The sequence below is a fragment of the Chrysemys picta genome, chromosome 19 (genome assembly GCF_011386835.1).
Source record: "Chrysemys picta bellii isolate R12L10 chromosome 19, ASM1138683v2, whole genome shotgun sequence".
NCBI classification, from domain to species: Eukaryota; Metazoa; Chordata; order Testudines; family Emydidae; genus Chrysemys; species Chrysemys picta.
Genome location: NC_088809.1, coordinates 6162248 through 6179761, shown reverse-complemented (window position 1 = coordinate 6179761; position 17514 = coordinate 6162248). Strand labels below are relative to the sequence as shown.

Sequence of the window (17514 nt, the reverse complement as noted above, 5' to 3'; positions counted from 1 at the left end):
GTTCAATGCAAAACTTCAGCTTACAAACACAGCATATAAATAATAAAGTGAAATTCCATTTCTGTAATTTTTTTTTAGATTGACCTTTGAAATTTATTTTTGTAAGGGTTAAAAACGATGAAAAATAACTTAATTTACCAAAGCAATTATCCAGCACTTTCAGGATTCATTCTGACAGGCAGCCTGAATTTTCTTCAGTTTGGATACATTACTATGTAGGTGTCGTACTTTCAGTGCTTCTGTCCAGCTTTCACATTTTAATTTGGCAGTATTTCAGATATATTGCATTGCCTCATGGATATGTTGAGGATCTGCTACATTCAGTGACTTTTAAACCATATCTAGTATATTCCTCAAATAAGACTGCAGTCCTGCAATAGGTCTATACAGGTGTATACATCTGTGTCTCGTGGAGCCCCAGTGATTACAGGGATCCATTCACAAAGCCATGGCCTAAGATTTCAGTTCTGGTTTCACATTGATATGTCAGACCTGGTGACACTGTCTCTATCTTGTCACAGCATAAAGACAAACGGAGAAATCCTGGCCCCATTGATGTCAATGTGAGTTTTGCCACTGATTTCAGTGGGGCCAGGATTTCAGCCAGAGTTTTTAAGAGTTTTCCAAATACACCTCTACCCCAATATAACGTGACCCGATATAACACGAATTCGGATATAACATGGTAAAGTACGCTCTGGTGGCGCGGGGCTGCGCACTCCCGCGGATCAAAGCAAGTTCGATATAACGCGTTTTCACCTATAACGCGGTAAGATTTTTTGGCTCCCGAGGACAGCGTTATATCGGGGTAGAGGTGTACTGTAACTACAATGCAAATGTTATATCATAATCCACGATCCAACATCATTTAGTTACTTTACAACTTAGCTCACATTACTTGTTGGGTTATTCTTCAGTGTAGCAGATGGTTTACAGAACAAGAATAAAGTGGACATACAGCATAGAGGATTGTGTGTTGCTAATAAAAAGATGATTCAAAGTAGCAATAGGAGCACAGCGCTACTCAAGTCTTGTCATAAATACTCTGTAATAGAGCAGCAAGTATATTTTATATGAAAAAAATTCCCAAATGAGGTCTCTTATTACACAAAAAGAGAATCAGGAAGTGCACCAAGAATGCTTAGTTTTTGCTAAGTGAAAAGAGTGATGATATCTCTTTTGAACATGAAGATCCTAGCTTTCTCTAAGCAAGCCACTTTAGATTAAGCCCAAAGAGCATGTATGTTTTTCAAAATTAAAGTGTTGTTATCAACAGTAACAGCATGCAGTGAAAAAACACTGCCCTTCACTTCAACTTTTCAATTAGAACAGTGGGTAATGTGTGCTGTCAGTGTGAAGTAGATACAATATGTTTGTCCTGCACACAACAGGAGAGTGAATAGGAACATCTGGCCATAGCCTCGGTAAAATTTCAAAGGCATCTGTTTACCTCTCGGCTCTGTGACACTGATGGTTTCAAGCTTAAAATATACAGAATGCTTTATCTGTGGCCTAATTTACATTGCTGCATAAAAGCTACTTAAATTATAAACCTCTACAGTCAATCTGAGTTACCCCAAGATAAATGGAAATATGGAGGTAGTACTATGCAGACTATGCTTTTGTCCTCCCAGGCTTGCAAATAATTGCCTTGGAACAATATTTTCTAAGCCTTTAAAATTACCTTGCGTAAGAATCAGAAGTCACCTAAAGCACAGAAATGTGATAATAGTTAAAGAAAACTGTATGATGTTAAGCAGGAAGGCACATCTATATGTAACAAAACTACCGAAAGATGTAAATACACATGTCTTCAGTGTACTGCATTCTATTTGCTTGTGGAGTTATTTATTGTTTTCATAGAAAATGGTAGGAATTTTGATTTTGTGCTTTTGAAAATACCTGTTCACCAAAGTTTAAAAATCAGAAACTCTTAACAGGAAAAGAAAACACTAAAGTGTCTTTGCATATGCTTTGTTATTCTTAACTATGTGTCTTAATGGTCTTGTACTCCTGGCTGGGTTGGCCTGTTCATTCTAAGTGTCTACTTTCACAATTACATACCTTTTCAAAACAAAAATTACTAATTGAAATTCTCATGCTCGTTTGCATTCTTAGAGATGACTTTTTTTAAGTGTTTGAAAAAATTGAGGATCATCTGTTTTTGAGGTGTCAGTATGAAAAAAGGCATCTTTCACATGTCCAAAAATATTTTGGATGCTCTTTCCTGTTTTGCTTACTGGAAATGACCTATTTTGTAAGATTCAGACAGGCCATGGATTTAGTTTCTCATTAAGAGCAAGTATTCTTGAGTTAAAGGATGAAATTTGTTTAAAGTTATTTGCAAACATCAGAAATTTGCACACTCTGCATGGACTTTCTATACTCTCCTCTCCATTTTAAAGTATGTATGGAAGTATGAGGCCTCAGGTTATGTATATATGCACTAGTACATGGAAAATAAACCCTTTTGCTTTTGTTTAAATTGTCAGACTTTCAACTGAATGCATATATGTTAAACATTTAGCTGTCTTGCTAAAGTAAGTGTATTGTATATACGTGGTTGTATTGTATATATGTGGTAATGTGTGTATGGCTGGAGCTGTATGATCTATTACAAATGATGTTGTTTTTCAGCAAGATGGTCTCTGCCAGCAGTAGCTTCAGGAATGCCAACAGTAATTATCAACTTTGTTTTGAAATACAATTCACACTTTATACATGTGAAGAAGTGCTTTTTACAGTGTGAACTTTCAGAACGATGCACTGAACAAAATTGTAACAGCTTGCTCTTAAAGAGAGGTCTCCCTGACCTGGTCGGGATTAAAGTTGTTGACAAAGATGTATGGGGGAAGGTTTTCAGTTGCTTCACTTGATCTAGGTGGACAAAGACTGAATTACGTTCTTCTCTGGTTGTTACCAAAAATTCTAAATTGTTAGTTTCATAGCTATGGAATTCATTTCGCAATGGTAAGAACAAGGTACAAACTTGGTCATATGAAATAATAGTCATGGTGAATGTCATGGGCTCCAGAACAGTGTAAGAAGATTCAGAGATTTTGTCACATAGAAATATTTATAAAATTGAAATTATCAAGGGAAGTTGTTTTCTGATCTTGAGCAACACACAGGGCTTAATTTTCAAAGTCAGATGCCTTAATAACATTTCTGACTCTCGCATATGGATGCTTAGATTAGCACATAGGTTTAAAACAGGCATTCGAGTGCCTAAGTGCCCATATGAACATCCAGATACAAGGTTTGGACATGATGTGTAGGAGCCCAGATTTGAAAATTGGATTCACTGTAGATTTTTATTTTGAAGGGTTAAAATGCTGTTAATTTCTAAAATAGTTTAACCCAGAATCCCGTTTAGGTTCTACACCCATTTAATTCCTGATCAATGGCTGGATCCTGCAAGGTGCAGAGAGTCTCCTTGTCCATTTCTGAGTGCCTTCATCTCCCACTGAGACCACGGGACAGAGGGTTCTCAAAGCTTTGCAGGAGGCCCTTTATAGGATCAGATCTTATATAAGCAAAGCCATTCTGTATTTTGCTCTGCAGAAATGTCTTCTAAGGAAATGGAGCAAAATGCCTCTCTCCAGTTTGGTTGCCCTGGGATTCTAGAGGGTTCATGAGATTGAGGGAATTTCTCAATATGGTGTAAAATATTCTTCTAGGTTGAAATAGTGACTCACACTGGACCTCACAGACGCCTATGGATGGGCCCCCAGTTCCAGTTCAAAACGATTCATCCCTCAGGTCAAACAACGGTCATTTCGTCCAGTTCTTCTGTACTGCAGTCACATGGTCCAAGTGACACCCCACAGCCTCTTCTGGACTTCGATACAGATGACCTTGATCTCAACAGCCTCAGGTAACAATAGTTAATTTTACAAGAATGTTTCTTAGTTATTTACACACAGATTAGCCAATTGCTCAAATAAATTCTTCCATGTAAACGCATAACAATTAATATCAAGCTTGTCTGGATCAGATACTTAGACGATCACATGCCTTGTTAATGATAAAAATTCATGTAGGACAAAGTGATGATAAAAATTTCTATCCAAATATCTTTAGTGGTCGCCTAGATTCCCTTCTGTTGCTGCTTCTTGCCTGAATAACAATGGAAGATGTGCAAAGTCCAGTTGTCTTGTTCTATTGCACTTAATCTCTAAAATGTTCAGTGCTTCATTGCCTTTCACAGTTTCTGCATTGCTTAGCAACATCATTTGCTATAACATGACTAGGAGCATCAGGGTGTAGATTTATAGCCTGCTGACTATAAAGGGGTCAGTGTGTTGGAACACTAAGTGAACTACTGGAATGTCTCCCCCCCCATTTTTTTCCATCTTCTTTTCTTTCCTTGTTCAGTGTATTATGTAAAATTCTGGTACTAGATTTGAACCTAGTGATGCCTTGAAAACTTTTTCCCTCATGTATGCTTTTTTTGTCATTGGCAAAATGACATTGTCTGATGGAAGTGCGTTTTTATCTGCCTCTTTGCCAACAGCAAGAACATCTCAGTGCAACAAAACAAAAGTCGCTGCTTTAGTTGGTTCATGACTTCTGTTTCTTCTTAAAGAGTAACTCATATCCTTACCTTTTTTCAATGTACTTTGTATTGGGTTTGCTTTGTTTTCCTCCATTCTTATTTTTAAGATTTCCTAACATTATTAGCCACTTTCTAGGAGCAGTTGACTTCCTTGCAATGTGTCAACAATTGCTAATAGATTATCAGAAGGTGCCAGAGTGAAACCTAGTGCTGTTACTCTGCTGAAAATGGGTATAATAAAAGAACCAAGTAGTTCATCTCAATACATTACCCCAAAACTTTCAGATGTTAGTCATTCTCAGTTTCATTAATTTAAAGTTATCAATCTTTGAATGTGGGCTTTTTGGGGGGAGGTTGTTAGTATTTATTGGTAGCCAGTGATTTTTAAAAAGAGCCATATTTGTCATACATTTCTGCTTCCCCTATGATAGCTAGAAAGAGTTAACAAGCTTTAGGAAGTCTACATCTTTCAGAGCCAACAGATGATTGTGTAACCTAAAGTTTCATGGTATTGGCTCTCTGGGATTTAGACTGTATTCCCATCTCCCACGAATAAAACAGTGCAAGTGTGGAAGATGACCAACCCTGCTGAAAACTATGCAAACTCTTCTGGGCCCTGAACTTGATGTGAATAGTCTTTACTCATGTGAGTAGGCCCATTGACTTCAATTACATTGCCCCCTCTGTAAGGATATTCTGGATTGGACTCTTAATGTGTATAGCTGGCTTTCTAGGGTTCTTTGGAACCCAGCCAGCTGATGTCCAGATGCCGGATATTTAAAGAATTATATGTATATATATAAAAATCATTGATTAAATGAAGAAAGATGTATGCTGGCAGGAGAGTAGGTAGTTAAACACATAAACTTTCCCTGCCAAGCCAAAGGACTTGTACCATACCTGTGGGCAATAAGGGGAATTTGTGGAGTGAGGGTTTTCTTTTTTTCTTTTTTCTCTGGGGCTTTCTAAGAGCGCTAATCCTAAGAAAAAGTATGGAGACACTTAGTTTTTATGAAATTTATCATCCATTGCTTGGATCCACACACCAGTGGAAAATAAAAGCTTTCAACACTTGGTTGATTTTAGAATAAATAGTTCTTTAATTGATTGGACTTGTTCAGCTTTCTTGATTTAATAACAGCCTTAATGAGCAGTGATTTTGACGCAGGTGAAACATGTGATTTTAAATTTCAGGATTCAGCCTGTTCGCTCTGAACCTGTTAGCATGCCAGGATCATCGCGCCCGATTTCTGATCGCAGAGGAGTTTCAACGATGATCGATGCTACCTCAGGTAAAAAGCACGTGTGTTGATTTCATGTTTTGATTGATTAATGGCATCTGTCGAACTTTTATTTGCGTAGTAACATGCTGTTACTAACCAAAGCCATATATTTAAAGAGCTGTCAAAATTTTCAGATCTACTGTAGGGTCTGTATTATCTTATATTTAATGAACTTATATTGAAAGCTACCAGGATGATGACTTATTTTGCCTTTGATCACTCGAATGTGAAGTAGCAGTACTGACATAAAATCTAAATACAATATATGTGTTCAATTTACTGAAACGGAATATCAAAGTGCCTGATCTAAAGAAACAGAAGGTGTGTCAGGGCTAACACAGGAATGCTTTTATTAGTGAAAGCATAAAGTTTAGAAAATCATTACACTAATAATCTCTGTCAATCATGGTTATAAATTACTTACCAATGAAAAATATCCTTGTATATATTAGCAATGTCTGTGAGTGAACTCTCCCTATCAGATAAATTAACCAATGTTTCTTTAGCAGGAATATTTTTCACTGACTCCTTGTGCAATGGAGAACAACTTTAAATAAACCATGATTATTTCAATATCAGCATAATAATATATGTACTATCAAGTTTTCTGCCTTTGTTTCTTAGTGCCATGGTATACTATGTATAAAGAAACAAGGGCAGCGGGGTTTTTATACTTTTATACGGAGATATTTATACTCCAGTACAGCTGTATAGAATGTGAAGGTTCCACACAGCAGGATTTTCTCAAATAAAATCTCTCACAAGTAGAATTATTAAACACACAGCATTAGTCAAACAGTCGAGTCAGAGAGGATTTTAATCTTTAGCGATTTGAAAATCCCTAGAGACTGCTGATTGGATTGAGGTTTAAACTGTAAAAGGAAACTGCAACACATAAAGAAACTGATTTGTGAAGGGTGTTTTAAAGAGAGTTAAAATGAAAGCTCCTCTTCCGGACTCTGTTTGCTATAGATATAAATTCTGAATCCAAGATATTACGTTTGTGTGCCAAATCTATTTATTTTGGTGTCTTTTTCTAGATCCGTGTTTATAATTAAGTGTAGTAATTACATTCACACTCCGTAGTTAAGGTTGTGTCATCACTGACATTAAAAATCCCTATTTTCAGACATTTTAAAGTTGTTAAATTAACTCTGCTTGAAACTAGGCAGACATCTGGGACTGCATCCTGGGAATATTTTTAATAAATGTATGTGAAATATTGAGAAAATTATCTTGGCTATATAGGGAAACCTACAAGTATCAAAACTGATACATTTTTGTAGTAGTTCATCTGAAAAATGTCATTTAAAAAAAATAAAATATAACAGACTTAGCTCATCATGGTAACCTCGGACAGTATATTTGAAATTTTGAATACCAAATTATTAATGTTTTAGGCTATTCCACCCTACAGATCCAACCATGGCAGCTGTCCAGCATAGTTAGGGGCATTTGCAGGGTGGCTAGAACAACACAAAGAACGGTGACCTAAGTCCTTAACTAGTCTATAACATGGTTCTCTAATATGATTCTATAACCGAGTTGTTCCATCTATGCTACAGACAATAAACTGTGCAAGAAGATGGCTACCTCCCTGTGCTAAATAACCCACTTCGGTAGTGTGGATGGGGCCTTTGTGTAAAGTGGCTCATATGCATGTGATGAAGCTTTTTTTGGTAATGCTTTTAACCTGTGTGTGTCCACATTAAAATTAGTATGTATTGTTATAAGACTACCTATGTTTATTGTACAACAATGCAGTTTTGTTATAAGCCCTCATAAGTTTCTTACAAACAATACATGGATTTTGCCAGTGATGTGCTGATAGCAATATTTTATTTAACTCCACTTCCAAACAGTTTGGATTTGAATTGATTTTTTGATTCAGAGACTTTAACCTCTATTTGAAGCCTTTGTATTGGCTGAGCCCTGGTTCTTTCCCATGCAGAAACTATTACTCCTTACAGGTTTCAGAGTGGTAGCCGTGTTAGTCTGTATCAGCAAAAAGAACAGGAGTACTTGTGGCACCTTAGAGACTAACAAATTTATTTGAGCATAAGCTTTCGTGGGCTAAAACCCACTTCATCGGATGCATGCAGTGGAAGATACAGTAGGAAAATATATATACACAGAGAACATGTGTGTTGCCATACAACTGTAATGAGGGTAATTAATTAAGGTGAGCTATTAGGAGAGCTATTATTGGCAGAAGAAAAAAAACTTTTGTAGAGTGGATGGGTCATTACACAAAGAACATGCTAATTTTTCCCCCTACTGTTACTCACACCTTCTTGGCAACGGTTGGAAATGGACCATCCTGATTATCACTACAAAAGTTTTTTTTTCTTCTGCTGATAATAGCTCACCTAATAGCTCAGATTACATTTGATGGTTTAGTGAGGTGGCCTCTCCTAAAGGGTTAAGGAGCCACAACAGAATGCATGCACTTTTTCTCAAGGTATCATTCTGCACTTGAAACGGAGTCCAGCAGATGAGAAACAGAGTATTTAGCACACATTCTCTCTTCCTCTCATCTTTTCATTTAAAAAAAAATGCTTAATGGATGTGTGCAGCAAATTACATTAAATTCAGCTTTGACTGTAAGGGTTTTATTTTAAATACCGTGCTTGAGCTGCATTACATTTTTGTCTTCCAAAGTCCAGTACTGTAAATAGTCTTATTTCCTGCTGATATTACCAAGGCACATCCTAAATGGCTTACATTCTTTATGAAAACAAGTTTATTGGCAAATACCTTTTTAGGTTTGATGGTTGGTTTTTTTTTTTAAGTAGGTCATAAATTTTTTATTACCTAACCTGAACCAGGAAGTGATTCTTCAGTTCTGACCCATACATTTGAGTCTGTTGCACTTTATGAAGATACTTATCTGGCTGTTTGATTGCCTGTTGCTTAGAGATGTGACCAGTGTGGCGCCCCTCTTATCAAGTTCTATCACTTGGTCTTGCCATCAAAAGATTGCAAGTATGTGTTTATCATCTTTGATTATTCTTGCAGCGCATTTAATAGCTCACACACACACAATCCCTGCCGGTGACAGCTCTGTCTTTGTGTTTAGCACGACAACAGTGTACATATTTTTATTATGATAACTTTTATAGGTATGTCAGCAAAACCATGCTATCATGTAAAATTTTCTGGCACAGAGGATTTAAAATAATTCTTAATTTTAAAAAGTATAGGCCACTTGCACTGATGTAAATCAGGAAGATCTCCAATGAGAGCCAGGGAGTTATACCAGAATAAAATCAACGTTACTGAGTATAGAATTAGGTCCATTTCTGTAATAAAGAACTGAGATCTAAGTATTATGTTAGATAGAATTTAGTAAATTATATTTAAATTATGGAAGGGCTGTTTTTAACAGTAAAGATTGGAGGTAGGTTTTGTTAGGTTTCTTTAATGAAAATGACTTTATTTGCTCAAGTTCTATTTAAATCCTTTTTATTGGGTTAACATTTTGATAAAGTTACCTTGGGTAAAGTTAAACATTAGGGGTTATCTTTTGGTAAAGCATAAATAATTTTTTGTTTGTTTTTTGGTTGTTGTTTTTTCCACAGTATACAACCAAGTTTGCATGCATGTGTTGATTTCAGTCCCAAATGTTGGTACTTGTTCAGATGCTGCAACCTGATGAGGATGTTTTGGTTCTGAATCACTTGTTTCTCTGCTCTGAGAAGATTCTGGGTATTGGTGATTATAAAGAGCTATCCCCAGTCTAAATTTGCACATAGAGGCAGTATTTGGCCTGCTCTATCTTGGAGTACCTCTTTATTGTGGCAGTCTCATTCACATGAATATATATAGCAGTCTAGGTACTGAATCTGGGGAGGTGCATAAATACTCCTGTTAATTATCATCGTCTGTTAATAGAGGCCTTAATTCGTGCATCAGGTTATATTGTGCTCTCTCAAAAATCACTTCTTGCAACCTGCCCCTACCAGAAAAGCTTGTATAAAATGTATATGTTGCCTATTCTACAAATACATTCGAAGCAAGAGGAAGGACCAAGGACCGGGTAGGACTATTACTCAGTCGGGAGGGGGAAAACAATACCAGAAAATGTGGAAATGGCAGAGGTGCTTAATAATTTCTTTGCTTTGGTTTTCACCAAGAAGTTTGGCGGTGATTGGACATCTAACATAGTGAATACCAGTGAACATGAAGTATGATCAGAAGAGGCTAAAACAGGGAAAGAACCCGTTAAAAATTACTTAGACAAATTAGATGTCTTCAAGTCACCAGGGCCTGATGAAATGCATCCTAGAATACTCAAGGAGCTGACTGAGGAGATATCTGAGCCATTAGCAATTATCTTTGAAAAGTCATGGAAGACCGGAGAGATTCCAGAAGACTGGAAGAGGGTAAATATAGTACCAATCTATAAAAAGGGAAATAAGGACAATCCAGGAAATTACAGACCTGTCAGCTTAACTTCTGTACCCAGAAAGATAATGGAGCAAATAATTAAGCAATCACTTATCACCTTATTATCTAGATGTTTGCAAATTAACAGTCGCCATGGATTTGTCAAGAACAAATCATGTCAAACCAACCTGATAGCTTTCCTTCAGCGGGTAACAAGCCTTGTGGATGGGAGGAAGCGATAGATGTGGTATATCTTGACTTTAGTAAAGCTTTTGATACTGTCTCACATGACCGTCTCATAAACAAACTAGGGAAATGCAACTTAGAGGAAGCTACTATAAGGTGGGTGCAAAACTGTTTGGAAAACCATTCACAGAGAGTAGTTATGAGTGGTTCACAGTCATGCTGGAAGGGCATAATGAGTGGAGTCTCGCAGGGATCAGTTCTGGGTCCGGTTCTATTCTGCTGATTTAGGTAATGGCGTAGATTGTACACTTATAAAGTTTGCGGACTTCACCAAGCTGGGAGGGGTTGCAAGTGGTTTGGAGGTTAGGATTAAAATTCAAAATGATCTGGACAAACTGAAGTAAATAGGATGAAATTCAATAAGGACAAATGCAAAGTACTCCATTTAGGAAGGAACAATCAGTTGCACACATACAAAATGGGAAATGACTGCTTACGAAGGAGTACTGCAGAAAGGGATCTGGGGGTCATAGTGGACCACAAGCTAAATATTAGTCAACAGTGTAAAACTGTTGCCAAAAAAGCGAACATCATTCTGGGATGTATTAGCAGGAGTGTTGTAAGCAAGACATGAGAAGTAATTATTCCGCTCTACTCTGCGCTGATTAGGCCTCAACTGGAGTATTGTGTCCAGTTCTGGGCACCACATTTCAGGAAGGATGTGCACAAATTGGAGAGAATCCAGAGAAGAGCAACAAAAATGATTAAAGGTCTAGAAAACATGACCTAGGAGGGAAGATTGAAAAAATTGGGTTTGTTTAGTCTGGAGAAGAGAAGGCTGAGGGGGGACATGGTAACAGTTTTCAAGTACATAAAAGGTTGTTTCAAGGAGGAGGGAGAAGAATTGTTCTTCTTAACCTCTGAGGATAGGACAAGAAGCAATGGGCTTAAATTGCAGCAAGGGCAGTTTAGGTTAGACATTAAGAAAAACTTCCTAACTGTCAGGGTGGTGAAGCACTAGAATAAATTGCCTAGGGAGGTTGTGGAATCTCCATCATTGGAGATTTTTAAGAGCAGGTTAGACAAACACCTGTCAGGAATGGTCTAGATAATACTTAGTCCTGCCATGAGTGCAGGAGACTGGACTAGATGACCTCGAGGTCCCTTCCAGTCCTATGATTCTAGCCATAAAAAAATAAAACGCTTAAGTGTGTCCGTGTGGCTGTCCCTCAGTCTGTGTTCAGCCTGTATTTTTCAGTGTACTGCCTTCATTGGACATAGGCTAAGCATGTAGCACAAAGTGATTTCCATGGACTCCTAGGTGTGTGTGGGGAGTGAGTTGTGGGGTGTACAGTATGGAACTTCCAAGCTGTGATTCAGTATGAACTAGACCCAGGGGAGCTGATGGATGTGGGGCTAATGAATTACAAAAAGCTTCAACAATTTCATTTGATAGTTTGTAAATGGAGTGAAAGGGAGCTTGCCTGCTGCACAAATAGAGGATACAGGCCTACATCTCTATAGCATCAGGTGTGTGGTCCCCATATTATTGTGAATGTTTACTGTGAAATATAAACACCACAGCTAGTCCTTATCAATACCATATAGTGAAAGGAACCTTTTAATTGTCCAATGTCTATATTCAAAGATGTTCAGAGCTTAATATCTGCTATTTAGAAGAATAGGGTAAATTTTTCAAAAGCACCTAAGTGACTTAGGAACCCAAGTTCCATTTTCAAAAGTGACTTAGGCACCTGGGACCCTAAGTGCCATTGACTTGCAGTTAGACTTAAGCTGCTAAATACCTATATCACTTTTGAAAATGGAACTTAGACTCCTAAGTAACTCAGATGCTTTTGAAAATGTTACCCCTAGTTTGCAGGTAATATTTCAGAACTGATAGCTGAGCCAGGAGGCAATACTATACATGATCCTCATAATATATTGGATTACAATTAAATAGATGTAAGAATTTTAAAATATCTTGTGTAAAATTAAACCCATAGGTGAAGAACTTTGCCAGTATTGCTGTTCTAAGCAATTCAATAATTTGTATACCTATAAGTGAATGCTCTATTTTAGAAAAAAGAAGAACAGGAGTACTTGTGGCACCTTAGAGACTAACAAATTTATTAGAGCATAAGCTTTCGTGGACTACAGCCCACTTCTTCGGATGCATATAGAATGGAACATATATTGAGGAGATATATATACACACATACAGAGAGCATAAACAGGTGGGAGTTGTCTTACCAACTCTGAGAGGCCAATTAATTAAGAGGGGAAAAACTTTTGAAGTGATAATCAAGCTAGCCCAGTACAGACAGTTTGATAATAAGTGTGAGAGACTTACAAGGGGAGATAGAGTCAATGTTTGTAATGGCTCAGCCATTCCCAGTCCTTATTCAAACTGGAGTTGATTGTGTCTAGTTTGCATATCAATTCTAGCTCAGCAGTCTCTCTTTGGAGTCTGTTTTAGAAAATTCTTAGTGGATTGGATAGAAGTAAATGAAATAAGTCACACTGAATGCAGGTAAATAAAAGATTCTTTGATGCAAGTGATAACATTAGAAGAGTACTTTAGTAAAAGCACACATAGAACCAACTATAATAAAATGGATATTTTGTGTAAGGATATTATTTTGATGTACTAAGATGTTTATATTAATTATTAATATTTTGTCCTAGAGTATAATGTTGTAATGGAACAACTTTGATTCCCTGAAAAATATTATTGTAAAAAAACTAAAATGAATAATGGTGAAGATTATGCGAGTCAAATGTAAAGATACATAATAATAATAATCATATTCAAATACTGTAAGTGCAGATGTGAATTTCAATAGGTTTTTTTTTAGATCAATGAGGGATATAAACTTATTTACATTTTAACTGTATCTTTAAATATAAGAAGAGTTAGCAAAAATGTCTCCAGTAAGATGTCCCTTATATTTGTCCTTGAATGAGCACATACTACTCACATGCATTGGGGGAGAATGTCCCTTTAAGGATTTAAATGCACTATCATTCCAGGTTGACAGTGACAAATATTCAAAATCAGTGATAAGACTTTAAAAAGAGTAGAATTTAGCCCAAATTTTAACAGATTGCATAGAAGGGTTGAGGAATATACAACAACAGATATTAATATAGCCTTGTTCAATTAAAAAATAAATATAGACTTAGGGAAAACAATATATTTTTTTCTCAGACAAAACTGATTGTTTTAACATTTACCCATGGCCCATGAAACAATTTTGTTGCATTGCCACTTGAGCGACAAAATGGTGACAAAAGAAAGCAATTGACATATTATAATTGGCTGAGCCATTCTTTCCCCCCCCCCCCAGGTGAAGTAAGTGAAAACTTTATTCATTTGATCTTTTATTATTCAGACTAACACCACTGAAGTAAGGACTACATGGCAAACTTGTACTGTCCAGCAGTACTCTCCCTTGGAATTTAATAAACGCCTCTGTTGTCACACCTTAAAACATCCAAGCTCTTTTCTGTTGTGTGTGATCAAATATTTATTCCCAAATACCATACACCTAGGAGTGTTTCTGTGGAGTAGCAGAGATCAGTTACTCAGGTAGTAAAGATGTGTGAATGCAGCTGGCAGATGAAGTAACCAACATTATGAATTCCCAGTCTGTCCTTCTTGCCAGAGGCAATAGCTGACAGGCCTGAGCGGTCATTGGTTTCCTGTTACTGGCGTTGATAGGGCCTGAGGAATCTTGGCGTCATAGATACTTAAGCTATCCCCCTGCATGAGTGGAGACGGCCAGTGCTGGAGGGTCTTTGTTGCACAGAGGTGTAATCAATATGGTCTGGAGTCCTTGACCTGAATCTGTAATTACCTGGATGGTATAAAGGTAGTTTGTTGTTACTGATAGTGATTGCATTCAGGTCCTCTGTTTGTAGTGCTGATCTGTGAAGCAGGGGGAGGATTTGGCCCTTTTTCAGTTCTCCACAGTAATCAAGAGGTTTTAATAATGGCCATATAACAAGCCATTCTTATAAGAGACATCACCTGTTCAGTGCCAAGGAAAACAGGAACCCAGCAGTGCACGTTTTGCAGTTTTACCTTCTGTCGCTTCATTAAAAGGGATGCCAGGGCTATAAATTCTAGCTCTTTTAAGTAATACCTTTTTAGAACAAAAGTTAGTAGCAGAATAGCTATTTTAATAAGTGTTTTAGTAGGTTATTATTTAATAATAATTTTACTGTATTTATAGAACAAGTAATAATTTGTGGGGTCTGATCAGTTGAGTTTTTTGTTGACTGAAATGTGCTTTTAAAAAACTGAGGGTTTTTGTGTGTGAGTTGTGCAGTGCAGAATGGGGACACTTAAAAGGGGGATTTTAAACTTGATGTAGTTGATTCAGTTGGAAAAAATGTTAACTGATGATTTTTAAAGACAGCCTTAAGTCAGAACTGACTGCAGTGGGCTTGGAGATGCCAGTGCAGTATACATGATTACTTCTAGGAACAGCTATGCCCTATAGACTATGGAGATGTGAAGAGAAATTAAAATGACCTGACACTGCTGATTGGGCACTTGCTGCTGGATCATTGCCTGGCTTGGGAAAGACTCAGCTGCAGGGATGCCTGTAGTAACATTAATGTCTTGCAAATACTGGTGGGTGTTACTCTCGGCAGAAGTATAGAAGGAATAACGTGACAGACAGCACATGGGTAGAGTGGGTAAATGAGAAATTAACAAAATTGTTATATACCAATTTATTTTTTGCCTTTCTAAAAAAAATTATGGTTGTGGTGTTTGTGGAAGATGAAGGACTGAAGGCCGCTCCTTAGCACACAATGACATTCAGTTGTACCTGTTTCCAGTGCATGTTGCCCCTTGGCTATGTGAAAAGGGAAAGACTCAGTCTTTATGGGACAGAAGGTGGTTAATGTCTGTGCCCACTTATCATTGGCCTTTCTACTGAGACTGCTGACAAATGAATGAACTCATCTCATTCATCTGTGATGGTTGTTCTTTGAGATGCAGGTGCTACTCGACTAGAAAATGCGGTGAGATTACTAGCTAGTTTCAAGTAGACAGGTGAAAAATCAGATGGCCACAACTTTTGGTTACTACTGACCTGGGACAGATTTGGACTGATGATCTAAAGTGGAAAAACTCCATGTCACCGGATGAATCACCTGAGCCATTCAGTTCCCAGAATACTAACCGTCTTGCTCACTTGTTTTTGTTAGCATATGGTAGGCATTATTCTTCAAGAATTTATTCTGCTCATTTCTCCTACTGCTACAGAGCACGAACATGCATTTTCTAGATGTAGAGAGTACACAGGCCTTTTACACCTTTGTGAATCAAGAGCAAATGGCATAGCCTCTTTTGTGAACAAAGGACTGCCACACATAGGGGAGGGCTGCTCCTGGACAATAGAGTTTGTGATACTTATGGAGGCAGGAGAAGTCTGAGGTTCCTTTTACATTTCCTTTCTGGGCATTTTGAGGCCCATTAACTGGTAAAAAATATAAATCATATAGACAGTGAGATTTGAAAAAAGTTTTTGATTCAGTTATTAGCAGCTTGAATAGGGCCCTCCATTCGTAATGTCATGTTAGTCCCATGGCTATAAATGTTTACATATGCAGTTCACCTTCTCTGAATTTAAGTAGATTTAAAGACTGTAGAATATTGATTTCCTCACCTCCTGTAATTGAATAGATAAATCAAACTAACTAAATCCAGAACAACTATATTTCCATACTGTGTGTATTCTGCTGATGTTTTCTAAGTAAATAATCGGGTGGGTAACACACAAAAAGGTACAGAGAACTTGCTTACAAGGGGCATTTTAATATGTGTAAATAAGAAGGCAGTGGAGAGTTCTTCTAACTGTTATTAAATAAAATAAATGTATTTACAGACATAGAGTATTGTGATACATATGTTTCTTCTTCAGTTGTTTTGTTTAACAATTCTTAGAAGACCTGGGGGCAGACGTACAGCCAGCATAGGACTTTCAGACATACATACATGTGCAATATTGTACGATTAATTATCTTGATCATCTTTCCTGCTATCTTGTCATACTTACCAGTTATATTCATGCTAATATTACCTCACTCTGCACTACTGAAAAACACTCGAACTTTGTAGTGGAGCTTTATTATAGTAAAAGAGTGATATTGTTCCCTTAAGGCAGATCTTCAGTTAAACCGACAAATGTTTTTAGAAAGCAAGTTTTATAAGTTTTATTTTCCATTTTTTTTCAGTACCTTGAAATAATTTTTTTTAAATCCCATAATACATTGTTCTCTGTTCCCAAAACAGACATGATCATAGCATTGATAATTAATTTCCAGTTTAGTGAAACATAAGTCAAGAATTCTGAAGATAATAGCTTAAGCAGAGTTGTGCAAAGCCATGGGGATTGGATTCACAGAGACTAAGGCTTGGTCTACACTACCCCCCCTAATTCGAACTAAGGTACGCAACTTCAGCTACGTGAATAACGTAGCTGAAGTTCGAAGTACCTTATTTCGAATTAGTTGAAACTTACCTTGGTCCACACTCGGCAGGCAGGCTCCCCCGTCGACTCCGCGGTACTCCTCTCGCCGAGCTGGAGTACCGCAGTCGACGGCGAGCACTTCCGGGTTCGACTTATCGCGTCCAGACTAGACGCGATAAGTCGAACCCAGAAGTTCGATTTCCAGCCGTCGAACTTGCCGGTAAGTGTAGCCAAGGCCTAAGTGAACTTTTTCCCACTTTCAGAATGCAGATCAAAATTCAACTAAAACTGAGCCTGGTTTCTGGCTGGAAGCAGAAGAAATCAGTGTCAGTTGTTTTCTAGTTGAACCATAGCTTAGTTCAAGTTCACTGAAAAGTCTGTGTACCTGTTTGCGTATGTCCCATTTTGGGGCTTACTTTCAGAAGATTGGCCCAGATAAATAAAATGATGGTGACGTTTTGAACCAAATTATTATTTGTCTTTTTTCTTCATAATTTTAGGGAAAGTCCAGGGTGGTCTTGGTGAAGGGGTCATGGGACTAGTTCTTTTTTTTTTAAGTCAAAAGTTTTATACCACAAAAAACTTTTATTTTTTTCTATTTTTACTGTAA

At 37.3% G+C, this 17514-nt stretch overlaps 1 protein-coding gene and 1 long non-coding RNA gene across 20 annotated transcripts in view; both read left to right on the top strand.

Moving 5' to 3' along the window:
• Positions 1–17514, top strand: part of BCAS3 (BCAS3 microtubule associated cell migration factor) — a 488284-nt gene that overhangs the window by 228037 nt on the left and 242733 nt on the right. For all 19 annotated transcript variants that reach the window (XR_010593801.1, XR_010593802.1, XM_065573036.1 and 16 more), the window contains 2 exons: positions 3681–3877; positions 5753–5850. Coding sequence is in view for 17 of the 19 variants with exons in the window: in XM_065573036.1 (XP_065429108.1) it covers positions 3681–3877; positions 5753–5850 (295 nt within the window). In the remaining 2 variants the exon portion in view is untranslated. The remainder of the gene's footprint in view (positions 1–3680; positions 3878–5752; positions 5851–17514) is intronic.
• Positions 5857–17355, top strand: LOC135976565 (uncharacterized). The gene is made up of 2 exons (XR_010593803.1): positions 5857–16846; positions 17147–17355. It is a non-coding gene; the product is annotated as an uncharacterized LOC135976565 (long non-coding RNA).